Below are 17,550 nucleotides of genomic sequence, written 5' to 3' on the forward strand. Positions count from 1 at the left end.
ATATGACACGATGATAGAATATGATAATCTGATATATGATAGACAACACAGATTTCGTATATTTCTTATATAAACTATATTTTTATATTTTGTTTGTCAGGGTGCCAGTACCAGTCCACGTTCAACAGAACTCTTGCCGAAAAAGGGTCAAAGGCTGTCCTGGTAACCCGACACGACATGAACAAGGTGACGCATTCGTATATGGCACAATATTCAATCACGATGTCTGGACGAGTCTTGTCTCTTGTTTTCGTATGCCTCCAAGAACCCACAGGTACGTTTGGACTCAGAGTACAGAAGACAGTCGACGAGTACACCGAGAAGTATACCAAAGTTGTTATTACATCCTCCAAATCCGGTAAACTAACAACGGGTTTGTTCATAGACTTCTTGCGTAATGCTTTGCAACCATATGTACAAAAGAAAGAGTTTCTCCTTCTGATTGACTCTTGGGGTGGGCAAACGAACCAGGCGATATACGATGAGATGTTCCAGGACGATAAGAAGTTACCAACGTGCACTATAAAAGTCATTCCTCCAAAGTCCACTCCTCTCGTCCAACCATGTGACGTGTATTTTTACCGGCAGGTAAAAAATTTGATAAAGCGCCTTCAAAATTGTGCTTTTTTAATCGAGCGAAACCGTGACATCAACTCCAGAGACGATTGTATAAAAGTCCAATCCATCGTCCACCACCAATTATCTTCTCCGATTTTTGCCGATATGATACGATACGCGTGGTATGCATCAAACCAGACGAACGATAGAACAATTTTTCAGAATATCAATCAGGTGCGTTTCCCAACAGATAATTTAAAAAACAATTGTTCTTGTAAAAACACATCGTTTATCAGATGTGCTCAATGTCGTGCTGTTTTCTGTTTTCCATGTTTCTATGATAACTATCACTCTGGTTTGTGCGATACTCCAGCTACTTCTGGTCACTAATTGTTCATGATGTGCGAGTGTATACCGAACTTTTCAATAAATTGTATCCACTTGAATATTATTTGTGATATTGTGTTTCATTTCAAGTATTAGTTTTCCACGACAAACGACTTTCAACAACTTATTATATGTATAATTGCCGCAACTGATTCCCGGGAATAATATATAATGTGTGTGTGTGTGTGTGTGTGTGTACATTTGAATTACAAAAAAAAAAAAAAATAATAATAATAATAAAAAAAAAATTTGCATGGCGTGAGATTCGATCCGGCGACCTTCGGATTACGAACCCGAACGCTTACCGCTGCACCACGACGCTATAGAAAATGATTAATCGTAGAGAGTATTTCACCGCAGCGGTTTCTTTTAACTGTCGATTTTCTCGACAACGGCTGAGAAGCGCATCTTGGTGCTTTGCCACATTACACCTCTGGCCATGAGCTTTTATTATGCGCAGTATGAATCGAATCTGAATTTCACAATTTCACAATTGGCAGCCTCCCCTTGTCAGTGTTATGAATGGTACACACACTTTAAAAATGGTTGGATGGAAGTTAAAGCTGACCTTCATTAGGACGCTTCCGATGTCTACCGTAGACATTCATTTCAGGAACATAAACAAAATTATGCATGCCAATTGAAGAATGACTGTCCGGGAGTTTACAGACAAATGTAACATTTCAGTTGATCATGTCATGAAATCTTGACACAGCATCTTGGAATGCATCGTGTTGCTGCCAAGTCCGTCCCATGGGTCACGAGTCAAGAACAGGAAGAACTTTGCCTCACAATCTATTGCACAAAAAACAAAATCACTGTGCTGCCTCATCCTCTGTGCTCTCCAGATCTGGCCCCTACGAACTTTTTTTATTTTCAAAGTTGAAAACCCTGTTGAAAGGAGGAAGATTTGCAACGATAGATAAGATAGAAGAAAATTCGCAGGTGGCACTTCGTGCGATCCAGCAACAGATATACCAAGACTGCTTCAGGAAGTGGAAACAGCATTGGGAGCGCTGTATCAATTGTGGAAGAGAGTATTTCAAAGGACACCATGTACAGTAAGTTAAAATCAAGTGCAGAAAAATTTTGTGGACAAAGTTCCGGAATTTTAAATGCGAACATTTTTGGTTAGGCTTTACCGTGGCCATTATGGAGATTAAATGAAACAACAAGTTTTCTATTATCAGTCACTGTTTATTTACCTCCATGACACGTTTCAAATGTTTAAATCTCCACCATCAGGTGGCTTTACATTTGTTAATATGACATGTGTCTATGTGTTGTGTTACAATTTTTCGGACGTATTGTGGCACTGTCTAATGGGAGAAACAAAACACTATTTCAGAATATGGTTTTGGGGTTCTTTTGACAAAAAACTAAACATACATCTAACGGTAAAAATAAAATAAGAAAAATAGAGTACCTCCAGAGGCCACAGGTTTCTTTCACTGCCGTAACATATCACATGTAAATATTTCAGGTGGTATATAAATCCAATTTTGTCAAGTTTTATTTTCCTGAGAAATGTTGAATAACTGGTTCAACTCACTGATGTCATCTTTTGCGCCACTGATTAAAATTATGGTATCATATACATATCTGCAGTAATAGATGATATTTTTGAGGAGGTGGTGATAGAATTAAAGATTTTGTCATCCAAATTACTTATAAATAATTCAGCTAACAATCCAGAAAGGCTTTAGCCCACTATCAGGCCGTATCTGTTTTTAAATTTTATTGTTAAATTTAAAATAGTTGTGTGAAAGTGTGAATTCGAGCAGGTCCATTAGTTCAATAATGTGAGTTGAAGGGATTTTTTTGTGCTTTTGTAGGTTGGCATTAATTATCTGTAGTGTCACGACTATTGGCACACTGGAATAAAGATTTTGTATGACAAATGAGGCAAGTGTGGTTCCATCAGGAACTTCTATGTTTGTGAAATGTTGTGTAAATTCTGCTGTGTTTTGGGGTGAAGTGTTCTCTAATTATTGAATGTGTATGCTTCTTTGAGAATATGAAAAAAATTGCAGTTGAACACCAAGCAGATGACAGTATAAATGTTTTAGACCTTATTATAATAAAGAATAAGGAATAACAGACATCAGTCTGAAATCTATTGGAAGCCTACCACAAAACATACTACAATCCACAGCTCCTCTTGGCACACTGTTGTTGTGGTCTTCAGTCCAGAGACTGGTTTGATGCAGCTCTCAATGCTACTCTATCCTGTGCAAGCTTCTTCATCTCCCAGTATCTACTGCAACCTACATCCTTCTGAATCTGTTTAGTGTCTTCATCTCTTGGTCTCCCTCTATCATTTTTACCCTTCATGCTGCCCTCCAAGACTAAACTGGTGATCCCTTCAGAATATGTCCTACCAACTGAACCCTTCTTCTAGTCAAGTTGTGCCACAAATTTCTCTTCTCCCCAATTCTATTCAATACCTCCTCATTAGTTATGTGATCTACCCATCTAATCTTCAGCATTCTTCTGTAGCACCACATTTTGAAAGCTTCTATCCTCTTCTTGTCTAAACTATTTATCGTCCACGTTTCACTTCCATACATAGCTACACTCCATACAAATACTCTCAGAAACGACTTCCTGACACTTAAATCTATACTCAATGTTAACAAATTTCTCTTCTTCGGAAACGCTTTCCTTGCCATTGCCAGTCTACATTTTATATCCTCTCTACTTCGAACATCATCAGGTATTTTCCTCCCCAAATAGCAAAACTCACTTACTACTTTAAGCGTCTCATTTCCTAATCTAATTCCCTCAGTATCACCCGATTTAATTCGACTACATTCCATTATCCTTGTTTTTCTTTTGTTGATGTTCATCTTATATCCTCCTTTGAAGACACTGTCCATTCTGTTCCATTGCTGTTCCAGGTCCTTTGCTGTCTCTGACAGAATTACAATGTCATCGGCAAACTTCAAAGTTTTTATTTCTTTTCCATGGATTTTAATTCCTACTCCGAAATTTTCTTTTGTTTCCTTTACTGCTTGCTCAATATACAGATTGAATAACATCAGGGATAGGCTACAACACTGCCTCACTCCCTTCCCAACCACTGCTTCCCTTTCATGCCCCTCGACTCTTATGGGATTCAGTTTCATTTTACACAGAATATGCGAAGGAACTTGCCCCCCTTCTTGCAGCGGTGTACAGTAGGTCTCTAGAAGAGCGTGGCGTTCGAAAGGATTGGAAAAGGGCACAGGTCATCCCTGTTTTCAAGAAGGGACATTGAACAGATGTGCAGAACTATGGGCCTATATCTCCAACATTGATCAGTTGTAGAATTTTGGAACATGTATTATGTATAGTATAATGACTTTTCTGGAGACTAGAAATCTACTCTGTAGGAATCAGCATGGGTTTTGAAAAAGACGGTCTTGTGAAACCCAGCTCACGCTATTCGTCCACGAGACTCAGAGGGCCATAGACACAGGTTCTCAGGTAGATGCCGTGTTCCTTGACTTCCGCAAGGCGTTCGATACAGTTCCCCAGTCGTTTAATGAACAAAGTAAGAGCATATGGACTATCAGACCAATTGTGTGATTGGATTGAAGAGTTCCTAGATAACAGAACGCAGCATGTCATCCTCAATGGAGAGAAGTCTTCCGACGTAAGAGTGATTTCAGGTGTGCCGCAGGGGAGTATCATAGGACCGTTGCTATTCACAATATACATAAATGATCTTGTGGATGACATTGGAAGTTCACTGAGGCTTTTTGCAGATGATGCAGTGGTGTATCGAGAGGTTGTAACAATGGAAAACTGTACTGAAATGCAGGAGGATCTGCAGCGAACTGACGCATGGTGCAGGGAATGGCAAATGAATCTCAATGTAGACAAGTGTAATGTGCTGCGAATACGTAGAAATATAGAGCCCTTATCATTTAGCTACAAAATAGCAGGTCAGCAACTGGAAGCAGTTAATTCCATAAATTATCTGAGAGTACGCATTAGGAGTGATTTAAAATGGAATGATCATACAAAGTTGATTGATGGTAAAGCAGATGCTAGACTGAGATTCATTGGAAGAATCCTGAGGAAATGCAATCCAAAAACAAAGGAAGTAGGTTACAGTACGCTTGTTCGCCCACTGCTTGAATACTGCTCATCAGTGTGGGATCTGTACCAGATAGGGTTGATAGAAGAGATAGAGAAGATCCAATGGAGAGCAGCACAGTTCGTCACAGGATCATTTAGTAATCACGAAAGCGTTACGGAAATGACAGATAAACTCCAGTGGAAGACTCTGCAGGAGAGACGCTCAGTAGCTCGGTACGGGCTTTTGTTAAAGTTTCGAGAACATACCTTCACCGAAGAGTCAAGCAGTATATTGCTCCCTCCTACATATATCTCACGAAGAGACCATGAGGATAAAATCAAAGACATTAGAGCCCACACAGAAGCATACCGACAATCCTTCTTTCCACGAACAATACGAGACTGGAATAGAAGGGAGAAACGATAGAGGTACTCAAAGTACCCTCCGCCACACACCGTCAGGTGGCTTGCAGAGTATGGATGTAGATGTAGATGTTATAACTGCCATCTGGTTTCTGTACAAATTGTAAATAGCCTTTCGCTCCGTGTTTTTTACACCTGCCACCTTCAGAATTTTAAAGAGAGTATTCCAGTCAACATTGTCGAAAGCTTTCTCTAAGTCTACAAATGCTAGAAACATAGGTTTGCCTTTCCATAATCTATTTTCTAAGATACTTCGTAGGGTCAGTATTGCCTCATGTGTTCCAACATTCCTACGGAATCCAAACTGATCTTCCCCAAGGTCAGCTTCTACCAGTTTTTCCATTTGCCTGTACAGAATTTGTGTTAGTATTTTGCAGCCGTGGCTTATTAAACTGATAGTTCGATAATTTTCACATCTGTCAACACCTGCTTTCATTGGGATTGGAATTATTGTATTCTTCTTGAAGTCTAAGGGTATTTCACCTGTCTCATACATCTTGCTCACCAGATGGTAGAGTTTTGTCAGGGCTGGCTCTCCCAAGGCTGTTAGTAGTTCTAATGGAATGTTGTCTCCTCCTGGGGCCTTGTTTCAACTTAGGATTTTCAGTGCTCTGTCAAACTCTTCACACAGTATCATATTTCCCACTTCATCTTCATCTACGTCCTCTTCCATTCCCATAGTATTGGCTTCAAGAATACCGGCCTTGTATAGACCCTCTACATACTCCTTCCACCTTTCTGTTTTCCCTGATTGTCACACTATAGCCCACAAAATGGCAGCATTCCGGTACAAGATCAATACAGGTATCCAACTACCACTCTCTGCAGACAAATATCAACAAGAAATTGAAATTGCAAATGGTTACAACAGCTCCATAGTAGATACGCTAAAACACTCTACAGTGGCAAAGCAATCGAATCACAAAAAACAAAAAGAAAACGTTTTCCATACAATCCAATTTCTTAGTAACATTTCATATCAGATTGCCAATGTCTTCATATGAAATAAACATATCCATTACCACAGAAAAAAAGATTGGACAGAAGTTACCCCACAACATCAGCACACGAAACCCACATCATCACACAGGTGTGTACAAAATTGAACGTTTGGACTGTGACTGCTTCTACATAGGCCAGACAGGCACATCATTTGAGATTAGTTTCAAAGAACACATGGCAGCTCAAAAAAACAAAAAATACCACACATCAGCAGTACCCACCCACTGCACGAAACAAAACATCTGTTAACTACAGAAGTATCAGCATCCTACACATCCAATCATCATAATCAGAAGAGTTACTGTTTGTCAGTGACCAAATGATTTTTATTATCTTGTCAACAGTTTATCTGGCAACATCAGTGTCCACAAGTGAAGTAAGCAATGCCTGTCAAAGTAAATTTAATGGGTCTGTTTTCAATAGTCCATTTTTTGTCCCTGTGTTTTCAGCTACTTTCATGAATAATTCAGTGAATTGAAATTAGCGTCACCTTGGCCTTTGCTGCTGTCTCCATGCTGTCTCCAGGCTGTTTCGCCTTCCTAAATTGATTCATTTTACACACAATAATTTACCATATATGAAGTCTTAACAGGTTGTGAGCCGAGTAGCATCGTCATCTCGTAGCAATGTTTCGATGGAATGCATCTCCATCATCTTTGGGCGAAGATGGTGGAGACACATTCCATCAAAACGTTGCTATGAGACGACAACGCTACTCAGCTGACAACCCGTGAAGACTTCATATATGAAATTTGCTGAGAAAGACTGCACTCGCACAATAATTCACCAAATTTCCTTTACTTCGTTCCTTGAACTTTTTGTGCATACTGGGTGGTTTCTGGAGTTTTTATGGCACAATGAAAAATTATAACAATGGATATGAGAGAGGTGGATCATCCTAGTTTTTCTTATACCACTCCTGTCACCAGTATATATATTTGTTTCCTTTATTTGAACTCATTTTGTTAAGAGTACACATGCAGCAATTATACAAATAGCTAGTTTCTTATGCATGCCTTATTATATTAAACTTTCTTATTCACTGTATAGTTTCTCAATTGCCGACAATAATATTAGGTACTTCACCAGGAAATAGTTTTTTCCTAAAGAAATATCCACAATTTACTATTGATAAAAACATACAGAGATGAAATTTTGACTGAGCAAATGACTGCTTATTTCTAACTTGTCAGAGCTTATTTAAAAGCCTTCGTTCTTTTTGTTTCAGCAAACATTTTAAAATTATTTAAAAATTACTCATTTTCAAAAATTGTGTTCATGAAAGATCAAATCTTAAATAGTGATTGCAAAATATAGTACCCTAGTTTTATAGCCCATATTTTTCTGATTCCAAAAATAACCACTTTCACCTCTAATAACTTACTAGTTTGTTAATCATTCAATTTGCATAATTCCATTTCAGCAAGTTTCAGCAGGGATTTGGGAATGACTGTGGAAGTAGAAATCATTTCCATTGAACAATACATAATATTTTGCCTTTGTTATGGTTAAATAGCCCATGGTGAAACAGATTGCTCTTTTGCCTAATGTAATTTTGTGTCCTCTAATTTTGCTATCTTTTGTGTTAACACTTAACATTTAACAACAAAGTTTGATTTTTAATCTTAAGTGTGTATAGATGTAGGCATTTGAGACAATGATTGAGTGGTTGGATGGTTTGTTTTTAATTATCAAAAACTTAACTAATGCACTATTTAGTCACCAAAGACATAAAATTTGAATCAAAATAATGTGAATAGATGCATTAAGTTACCACCAGTAAACAGTGTTACACTGCACCTATGAATGTAACTGCTAACATAGTTTATATGTTGAAACTATTGCTTGTGACAAAGCTCGTCAACAGTGACATTGGTTAAAAATAAACAAGAAGAAATCGAAAATTAAATATTGCACTGCGCTGTACACTGTTTGCCACAGGTTTGAAAAATACTTTCACGGCAGGAGGATCGTGAACACAGAGCCAGAGCAGCTACCAAGTGCAGAATACAATGTTAGCAAATGTAAAAGATGACAGAATAAAAAGTTCTTACATCAGCTTACCTTATCTGGGTGTAAGCAGCATGATATACAATATTCATAAATACTACAGCATCCATTGTCTTTGCAGGTTTCACATGAATATTGCTTTGTAGTATCTATATCTGTGTTGCAACATCCAGTTGATAAAACATCAGTCCGTGAACATATATAGCCTAAAAGGGTGAAATGAAATTTTAAAAAAATATATATTTTTTTATAATAAAGAGGCAATATGTGACATCATAATCAAGTCACTGTCTTTTGTTTCTGGTTTTCCTCCAAGCTTAAAGAAATAAGTAACAATTAACAAAATAAGTTTTATCCCGTTCACAAGTCACTCCCATTTCAATACCTGCTGCCCAAAAAAATATGCCATATCAGAACCCCTTAGCAGTCATCTACATCAGCATATATACTCTGCAAATCACTGAGAAGTGCCTGACAGAAGGAATTTTCCACTGTACCTCGTCTTAGAGCTTCTTCCCAAACCATTCACATATGGAGTGTGGGAAGAATGACAGCTTAAAAAAAAGTTCTGGCAGAATGTAAATACATCAGGAGTAAAAAGAGACACCCCCCCCACCCACACCCACACACACACACACACACACACACACACACACACACACACACACACACGTACATACACAAAGCGGTGCAGCCTATGTCATTACATGGCGCAGACGGGACACACAATGCCAGTGCTGCATTTCAGCAGTTGGGCTAGTTTGCGGGAGGGGGGGGATTGTGTCCAGTGGAATGGATAGTGGGAGAGAGAGGCAGGAGGTATGGAGAGGGGTTGGGGTGGGACTCTAGCAGCTCAGGAGGAGGTAGCTTTTTAGGAACAGTTGATGTCTACCTTCAAGTATGTGCCAATTCATAAATTGGAAATTGCATGATGGAAATGATAAATTGTTACTTATCACATACAGGAGGCACTGATCACAGGCAGACACAACAAAAAAGAATACTAGAAATATTTCTGCTTTCAAAAAAAGTCCTTCCCCTTAAATGAACTCTCATACATTTAAGCCTAGTTTACATGATGACACTAGGTTGCAGGCAACTGCGCTACCGGCCACTGCGCTTGCGCGCCGTGCATTTGCGCAACTTGTTGGTGAAACTAAACACTTTCGGCGTGTACCAACTTTGGCGACACTAGTTGCGTGAGTTTTGAGGTTATGTTTGTTTGTAGAGTGTAGACAAACTGAAATATGAAGTGGGGGAACGGAGAATAATGTTCGCTTTTTGGATATGTATGCTGTGAATAGATGTTTCTGGGATTTCAGTGACGCTGATTACAAAAATAAGCAACATATTGCTCCCGCTGAGACCGTCATGTGCGATCATAACATAGATGGTTTGACAATATCTGAGTTGCAGCGCAAGATTTATTGAGTCAGGAGCACATGTACGACTAAATTAAGAAAAATACAAGCAAGTGTAATTCTAGCTGTGGCAATGCTCTCGTCTACAAGGCTAAAATCCCATCATTCGAATTGGCCACCTCTTTGTTAAGGAATATTGTTGACAGGAGGGAAGGCTATACAAATTCAAGAAGCTGCATTCTTTATTCAATATTCATCTATTACTCGTAACCTACCCTTCCATATAAAAGAGACCACCCATTTCCTGCACTGAATTTCCACTGTTCCTGTTCCTCTACCACACAACACCCTGCTTATCACTACTGATGCCATGTCTCTTTACACTAACACCCCTAATGCCCATGGCCTTGCTGCTAAGGAACACTACCTTTCCCCCGACATCCAACTGATTCGAAACCTACAACCCCCGTCCTGATCACCATGACCTACTGTATCCTCACCCACTACTACTTCTCCTTTGAAGGAATCACCTTCAAACAAATCCATGGTATGGCAATGGGTACCTGCATGGCACCATCCTATGCCAACCTATTCATGGGTCATTTAGAGGAATCCATCCTAACCACTCAAAATCCCACACCCCTTGTCTGGTTCAGATTCAGTGATTACATCTTTGTGATCTGGATCAAGGGTGAGTACACCCTATCCACATTCCTCCAAAACCTCAACACCCTCTCCCCCATTTGCTTCACCTGGTCCTACTCAACCCAACAAGCCACCTTCCTCAATGCTGAGCTCCACCATAAAGATGGTGACATCAGTACTTCATTCATACCAAACCTACGAACCAGCAGCAATCCCTCTATGTCAACCGACATTCATTCTATACCAAAAAGGCCCCTCCATACAGCCTAACCACATATGGCCATCACATCTGTAGTGATGAGCAGTCCCTCGCCAAATATACCAAGGGTCTCACTGAGATCTAAACATTCTAAAATTACTCTCCCAACCTTGTCCAGAAACAGATCTCCCATGCTTTATCTCTCCAGTCACTCACCACCTCGAAGTCTCATCATTCAGCCAACTGAGCTTAACACATTCTTTTGCGAAGGCACAGTTTTTACATTTCTGAGCATTTTAAATAAATTGCCAATATCTGCACCATTTTGAAGTCTTATCAAGAGCTAACTGAATATTTGTACAGCTTTTTTCAGAAACTACTTAATTACAGATAACAGCATCCTCTGCGAGAAGTCTGAACTGACTATCACTATCTTCTGCTAGGCTATTAATACAACACGAGCAGCAAGGGTCTCAACATATTTCTCTGGGGCATCCCTCACATTAATTCTAATTCTGCCATTGAATCTCCATGAAAGATAACACTGTGTCCACCTGATTCCCTAAGATCCACAACTTTCAGGATGTCATATGAGAAAAGCATGAGCTGGGTGTCATATGATCTTTCTTTATGTAATTCATGCTAGTTGAGATCATAATGGTAATTGTGTTCAAGGTACTTCATAACACAGAGTTCCCAGTTTGTTCTAAAATTCTAAAACAGATCGTTGTCAATGATATTTCATGGGCATTTTCTGGGTCATTTCTTCTGCTCTTCTTTCAGATAGGTGGACTTGTGCTATCTTCAAAAGATAGCTGTAATAGCAAATTTAATGCCTTGTATCAAATAAGAGAGCAGTGTCAGCATAGAGACAGAACAACTTATTGGTTACAGAATAAATACTGATTTAATGGATGAAAGCTATGTGTGAACAACTTCCTAGTGTACAATATTTAAATGTCAGTTATTAATGCATATGTGGAATAAATCATAACACAAATTTTCTTTCCTTTTGTGTGTGCCTGTTGACGATTCAACACTTCTGCTTTTTGGTGAGTGGCCTCCTTTACTTCTACAGTATTTCCAAAATATATTGTTACCATGTGGAGCTTCTCAGCTGTCTTACAAAAATTATACATTTTCTCTAGATACTCTATGGATATCTGCACTCTCTCTCTCTCTCTCTCTCTCTCTCTCTCTCTCTCTCTCTTGTACTAATGCACACATGGATGCAGGCGTGTGTGTACACACACACACACACACACACACACACACACACACACACACACAACCTTTTTTTTATCTGCTTAATTGGACTCATGAACAACGGCAATCAAGTTTAGGCTTTTTCTGTGCACCTATGTCATGTATTCACCGACAGCCAATGAGTGTGCAGTGGTGTCCTGGGTGCTATGCTGTGGATGTCATAGCCAATGCGAGAATTAAACTGTGATCATAGTGAGTTTTTAACTAAATTTTTACTGCATTTGTTGTCAGCTGTCAAGGGGTGGTGTTGGTGTTGGTGGTGGTGGTGGTGATAAGCAGCAAATACTACATAAGCAAGTGAGAGGCATAATTTGCCAGATGACTGCCAACAGTCCCCAACAATCAGTCTTTCCTTCTATCCCGTACAGTAAGTCTCCCCTGACCCACAGTTCTGGGTGACTTTCCCGTGATCTACCACTTTTCCTAGACCTCCCCAGTCCTTTTCCTTCAGCCCTTCAGCCCTCTTCCTTTCCCTTCAACCCTTCTGCCTGAAGAAGGAGCTATTAGCTCCCAGAGCTTGCCAATTACAACCATCCTTTACGTGTGTGTTCTGTCGTCGCTTGGTCAGTAGATTTTTTATCTATCCAATTAAATAATTCAATCCATCTGTATGTTATTAACTGACTCAACATTATTGTTTGCTGCAGTGGATTGTACCTCAGCCACAGATCTGCTCACACCAGTTTCATTCTGTTGATAGCCTAAGCCTTCATGACACCAACTGCCTCTTAAACCATATTGCTCACCTCAACCACGTGACCATGTCGACTGCTTTGCCCATGCTGACAACCCTCCAATAGCTCAAAGATTGCTGGAACGTTCTCAACATGCTTCTCCTTTTCTGTCACCTTCACACCTGCTAAATTTACTTTGTTCATAGTTTTTTTTTCTTTTCTTCAAAATACTGAAGAGTGTTGCCATGTCATTACAGTCTTTTAACATCAGTTTGCCTAAAATTTTCTGCAAACAATTTGTAGTGCTGTAGGTTCCTTGGAGTATTATTCATCAAACTGCTTTACTGCTTCAAACACAGTTTCCTTATTCATGGTGTATACGGGGACAAGGAAAAAAAATTCCCGGATTTTCCGGTTAAAAATACACTTTCTCCCGGACGAAAACACACTTTTTCCGTGTTAAATGACAGGATATGTTCCCTCAGAGCTGTAAAACTTATCAATCCTTTGAAGGGTTAAGGTTTCATACACCGGCCTGAAATTCCAGGAATATTAGCTAACGACCGTGAGTGAGGTAAAAAAAATTATATGCAGCAACAAGTACGCTGCACATTTTCATATAACAAAAGTAAAAATTCGAATTTCCACCAAACTCGGCAAGTTAGTTTCCGAAGCATTGAAATCGAGATTGTGATGCGTTTTTGTAAGTCAATCATAGCTCATGCCACATGATCTCGCCAGCCAATGAAAGCAGGTATTCAGAGCATAGAACATGCGATGTAGTCAATCAACAGCAACATCGCTGTTAAATAGCGCAAACATACGAGAAGAAAAAGTTAATGGTTTAAATTAATATACAAGTGTGGCTGCAAGGGAAGGTATGCTTTCATATATAATACTGGACTCTAAGATCAATTAGCCACCAGGAAAGCTAAGATTTGAACTGGTCTTTTTTTACGTGTGCTGCACTTTAAGATACATCACACAAATCCGCCAGTAAAATATTAAGTTTTAAACGACAGTCAAACGATCTATGATTTAAGAAATTCATAGAATATTCTCATACGCAACATAATTCATCTTGCTTAAAAGGATATTTACATTGACGCTTTTCAAACCACCATTCGTGATATTTTCCTGAGCTATTAGAAACAGGTTCGTTTCTTCAGCTGCCATTGGCCGCCAGGAAACAGTTGTTACTGCCCGTGAGCAGCCTGTATGTTCGTATGTTTAAAGCATTAAGAGAACTTACATAACGTAGTAAAAGAAACAGAACATCACACGATAATCCAAGAGCATCAGAATTACGTAAACCATACTAAAATACCTAATTCCGCTTATAGTGTACATTCGTATGTCCAGATTCACAATGAAGTAGGTCCAAACCTAATATTAAGCTTTTCAGTGTGGTTTTCTGTATGTAAATTTTCTAGGAGTACCAATACTACAGACCTATATCATTGATGTCGGTTTCCAGTAGGGGTTTGGAGCATATACTGTATTCAAACATTATGAATCACCTCGAAGGGAACGATCTATTGATATGTAATCAGCATGGTTTCAGAAAACATCGTTCTTGTGCAACGCAGCTAGCTCTTTATTCGCACGAAGTAATGGCCACTATCGACAGGGGATCTCAAGTTGATTCCGTATTTCTAGATTTCCGGAAAGTTTTGACATCATTCCTCACAAGCGACTTCTAATCAAGCTGCGGGCCTATGGACTGGATTCATGATTTCCTGTCAGGAAGGTCGCAGTTCGTAGTAATAGACGGCAAATCATCGAGTAAAACTGAAGTGATATCAGGTGTTCCCCAGGGAAGCGTCCTGGGACCTCTGCTGTTCCTGATCTATATAAATGACCTGGGTGACAATCTGAGCAGTTCTCTTAGGTTGTTCACAGATGATGCTGTAATTTACCATCTTGTAAGGTCATCTGAAGACCAGTATCAGTTGCAAAGCGATTTAGAAAAGATTGCTTTATGGTGTGGCAGGTGGCAGTTGACGCTAAATAACGAAAAGTGTGAGGTGATCCACATGAGTTCCAAAAGAAATCCGCTGGAATTCGATTACTCGATAAATAGTACAATTCTCAAGGCTGTCAATGCAGCTAAGTACCTGGGTGTTAAAATTATGAACAACTTCAGTTGGAAAGACCACATAGATAATATTGTGGGGAAGGCGAGCCAAAGGTTGCGTTTCATTGGCAGGACATTTAGAAGATGCAACAAGTCCACTAAAGAGACAGCTTACACTACACTCGTTCATCCTCTGCTAGAATATTGCTGCGCGGTGTGGGATCCTTACCAGGTGGGATTGACGGAGGACATCGAAAGGGTGCAAAAAAAGGCAGCTCGTTTTGTATTATCATGTAATAGGGGAGAGAGTGTGGCAGATATGATACGCGAGTTGGGATGGAAGTCATTAAAGCAAAGACGTTTTTCGTCGCAGCGAGATCTATTTACGAAATTTCAGTCACCAACTTTCTCTTCCGAATGCGAAAATATTTTGTTGAGCCCAACCTACATAGGTAGGAATGATCATCAAAATAAAATAAGAGAAATCAGAGCTTGAACAGAAAGGTTTAGGTGTTCATTTTTCCCACGCGCTGTTCGGGAGTGGAATGGTAGGGAGAAAGTACGATTGTGGTTCAATGAACCCTCTGCCAAGCACTTAAATGTGAATTGCAGAGTAATCATGTAGATGTAGATGTAGATCCCGTGTTTGGTTCTTTATTATCGTGGCGTCGAATGAAATAAAGACTTGCACCTGGAGGCCGAACTTCGCCGAATAGGGGCCTCCCGGCCAATTATGCCATACTCTCATTTCATTATATTGATAATTCCATACGTGCCAAAAGATGAAAACCAACACTTGAAATCGCAAACAGTTGAAACTAGCCAAAAGTATGGAACGAAACACTTCGTTTCAAATAAACTGACTGCCTCAGCGGAAAAGATTAAGAACAGCCAAATTTCTTTAGCAAACAGACGAAAATAACTTCACCGTTCTGCAAGGCGATTAATGCTTGACTGTTAAAAACCTGGAAATAAAATAAAACCAAAAAACTGAAATGAATAACATATTTTAGTCTTCCATAATCATGTGAATATATTTTATCTATGAAATCTATGAATTGATGGCTCCCGGCCACAGAAGTCCGTTTTGTTTTCATGACGTGAGATCTGTAAATGAAGAGGAAACAGCAAAATAACTAAATGTAAACACTGTGTGCCAGAAAAAATTTTACGGGTAGCATCTGGCTGCTTGCTACAGCCACACTTCCAAGTAGCCAGAAGCGGGAGAATGTATTGTTCATACGCGACTGGCTTCTTCTCTAATGATGTTAACGTAAACAATTGTGACGTCATGCTCATTGCAAGCTGTTTGCTGTTATGAAGTACTGCATAGTCTTTCGTCCTAATGCCTTTGATACGTTTTGTTGTTGGCAAAAGTTTGTGTGTGCAGCTTGTTTTGTTGTAAATGGTGCATTTCCTTTGCAACTTAAGTTTTACTTAATTTTTTTCTCTTGTTTATGTTTTATAGCTGCAAAATAATTCTGTAGCAGCGAGGTTAGACTATCAGTTGTTAGCAATCAAACTTACAAAAAATTAATTGAAAACAAAAACTCTGAAAAATTCCTGGAGTTCTAAAAAATTCCCGTGTTTTTCCCGGATGAAAAAATTCACGGGTTTTTCCCGGATCTCCCGGGGTGTATACACCCTGTTATTACTCACAAATCTCAGCTGCTTTTTGGTAATCACTCAACCAATATCTGTAGTTCATTGTGTTCAGATTTTCTTCGTTCCAAGTATCCGCCTTCTCCATGCTCATTTTTGCTCTTGAAGCTACTGTCCGAGATTTATTCATTTTCAGATACACATCCATTTGCTTTTCTCAGTTCCCATGGTCCTCTCCACCAACCATTAGTTATCTTAACATCAGTCATGACCAATTTCACAAATCAATACTTTATCAAATAACAATCTTCTATTTCGTTAACAACCACTCAACACTACCATGTTCAGATTTTACTACTCTTACAACAGATACATTGATCTTTACACAGAAAATACTCTCATGAAACTAACATGTCAACTATTCTCCTGTACTCATATATATATTCTATAGACAGCACCACTTACACGAAATTTCTGGAACACACTTCACACTAGAACCTTCTCGACGTTTGATCATCCTCAACGGTTGAGGCCAGGGAGTTATGGGAATGAAGGATATGTTTCACAGACTGTTCCCACCCACACTGTTCAGTAAAGCTGGTGGTGGGAAGAATTCAGATAACACAGGCTGTGAAACAGTCATTAAAGTGAAGCATCTCGTCAGTAACTGGACAATCCTTCCGTCTCATGGCCACAATTTGGTGGTGGTCATTCAAGTGGACAGTAACTGTGCTCACTAGTAGCCAAGCCCACTTAGAATGCAACACAGTGGTTACAGCTAAGTCTGGAGATCACACGGGTGCTTTCACAGGTGGCCCTGCTTTTGATTGGGTAGGAGTGCCTGTGACAGGACTGGAGTAGGTGGTAGTGGCAGATCTTACACCTGGATCTATTGCAGGGATATGAGCGATGAGGCAAGGGTGGCAGCAGTGTGTGTGTGTGTGGGGGGGGGGGGGGGGGCAATGCTAATGAATAGGTTCGGTAGGTAACAGAATGCCACTCTGGGAGGGGTGGTAATGACAGTACAGAGAATATTTCTCATTTCAGGATGAGCTACCACGGCCTTAAACTTCTCACAGCCATGGCAGCTTGCAATGGCACTGCTGCAGTTTGCACATTAGACTGGAGCTTCATCAGTGGTGGACAAATGGCATGCGCAGCTGTAATGGCATCCATAGCTTTCTCATGTACATCTCGCATAGACCCCATCTCAGCTTCCCAATTGCTAATCACTACAGATGTGATGACCACAGGTGGCTAGGCTGTATGGAAGGGACTTGA

At 39.7% G+C, this 17,550-nt stretch overlaps 1 protein-coding gene across 2 annotated transcripts in view; it reads right to left on the bottom strand.

The window, feature by feature from the left end:
- Positions 1-17,550, bottom strand: part of LOC126241446 (SREBP regulating gene protein) — a 53,240-nt gene that overhangs the window by 22,833 nt on the left and 12,857 nt on the right. For both annotated transcript variants that reach the window (XR_007545368.1, XM_049948006.1), the window contains exon 3: positions 8,500-8,651. Coding sequence is in view for 1 of the 2 variants with exons in the window: in XM_049948006.1 (XP_049803963.1) it covers positions 8,500-8,651 (152 nt within the window). In the remaining variant the exon portion in view is untranslated. The remainder of the gene's footprint in view (positions 1-8,499; positions 8,652-17,550) is intronic.

Source organism: Schistocerca nitens, chromosome 1, assembly GCF_023898315.1.
Source record: "Schistocerca nitens isolate TAMUIC-IGC-003100 chromosome 1, iqSchNite1.1, whole genome shotgun sequence".
NCBI classification, from domain to species: Eukaryota; Metazoa; Arthropoda; class Insecta; order Orthoptera; family Acrididae; genus Schistocerca; species Schistocerca nitens.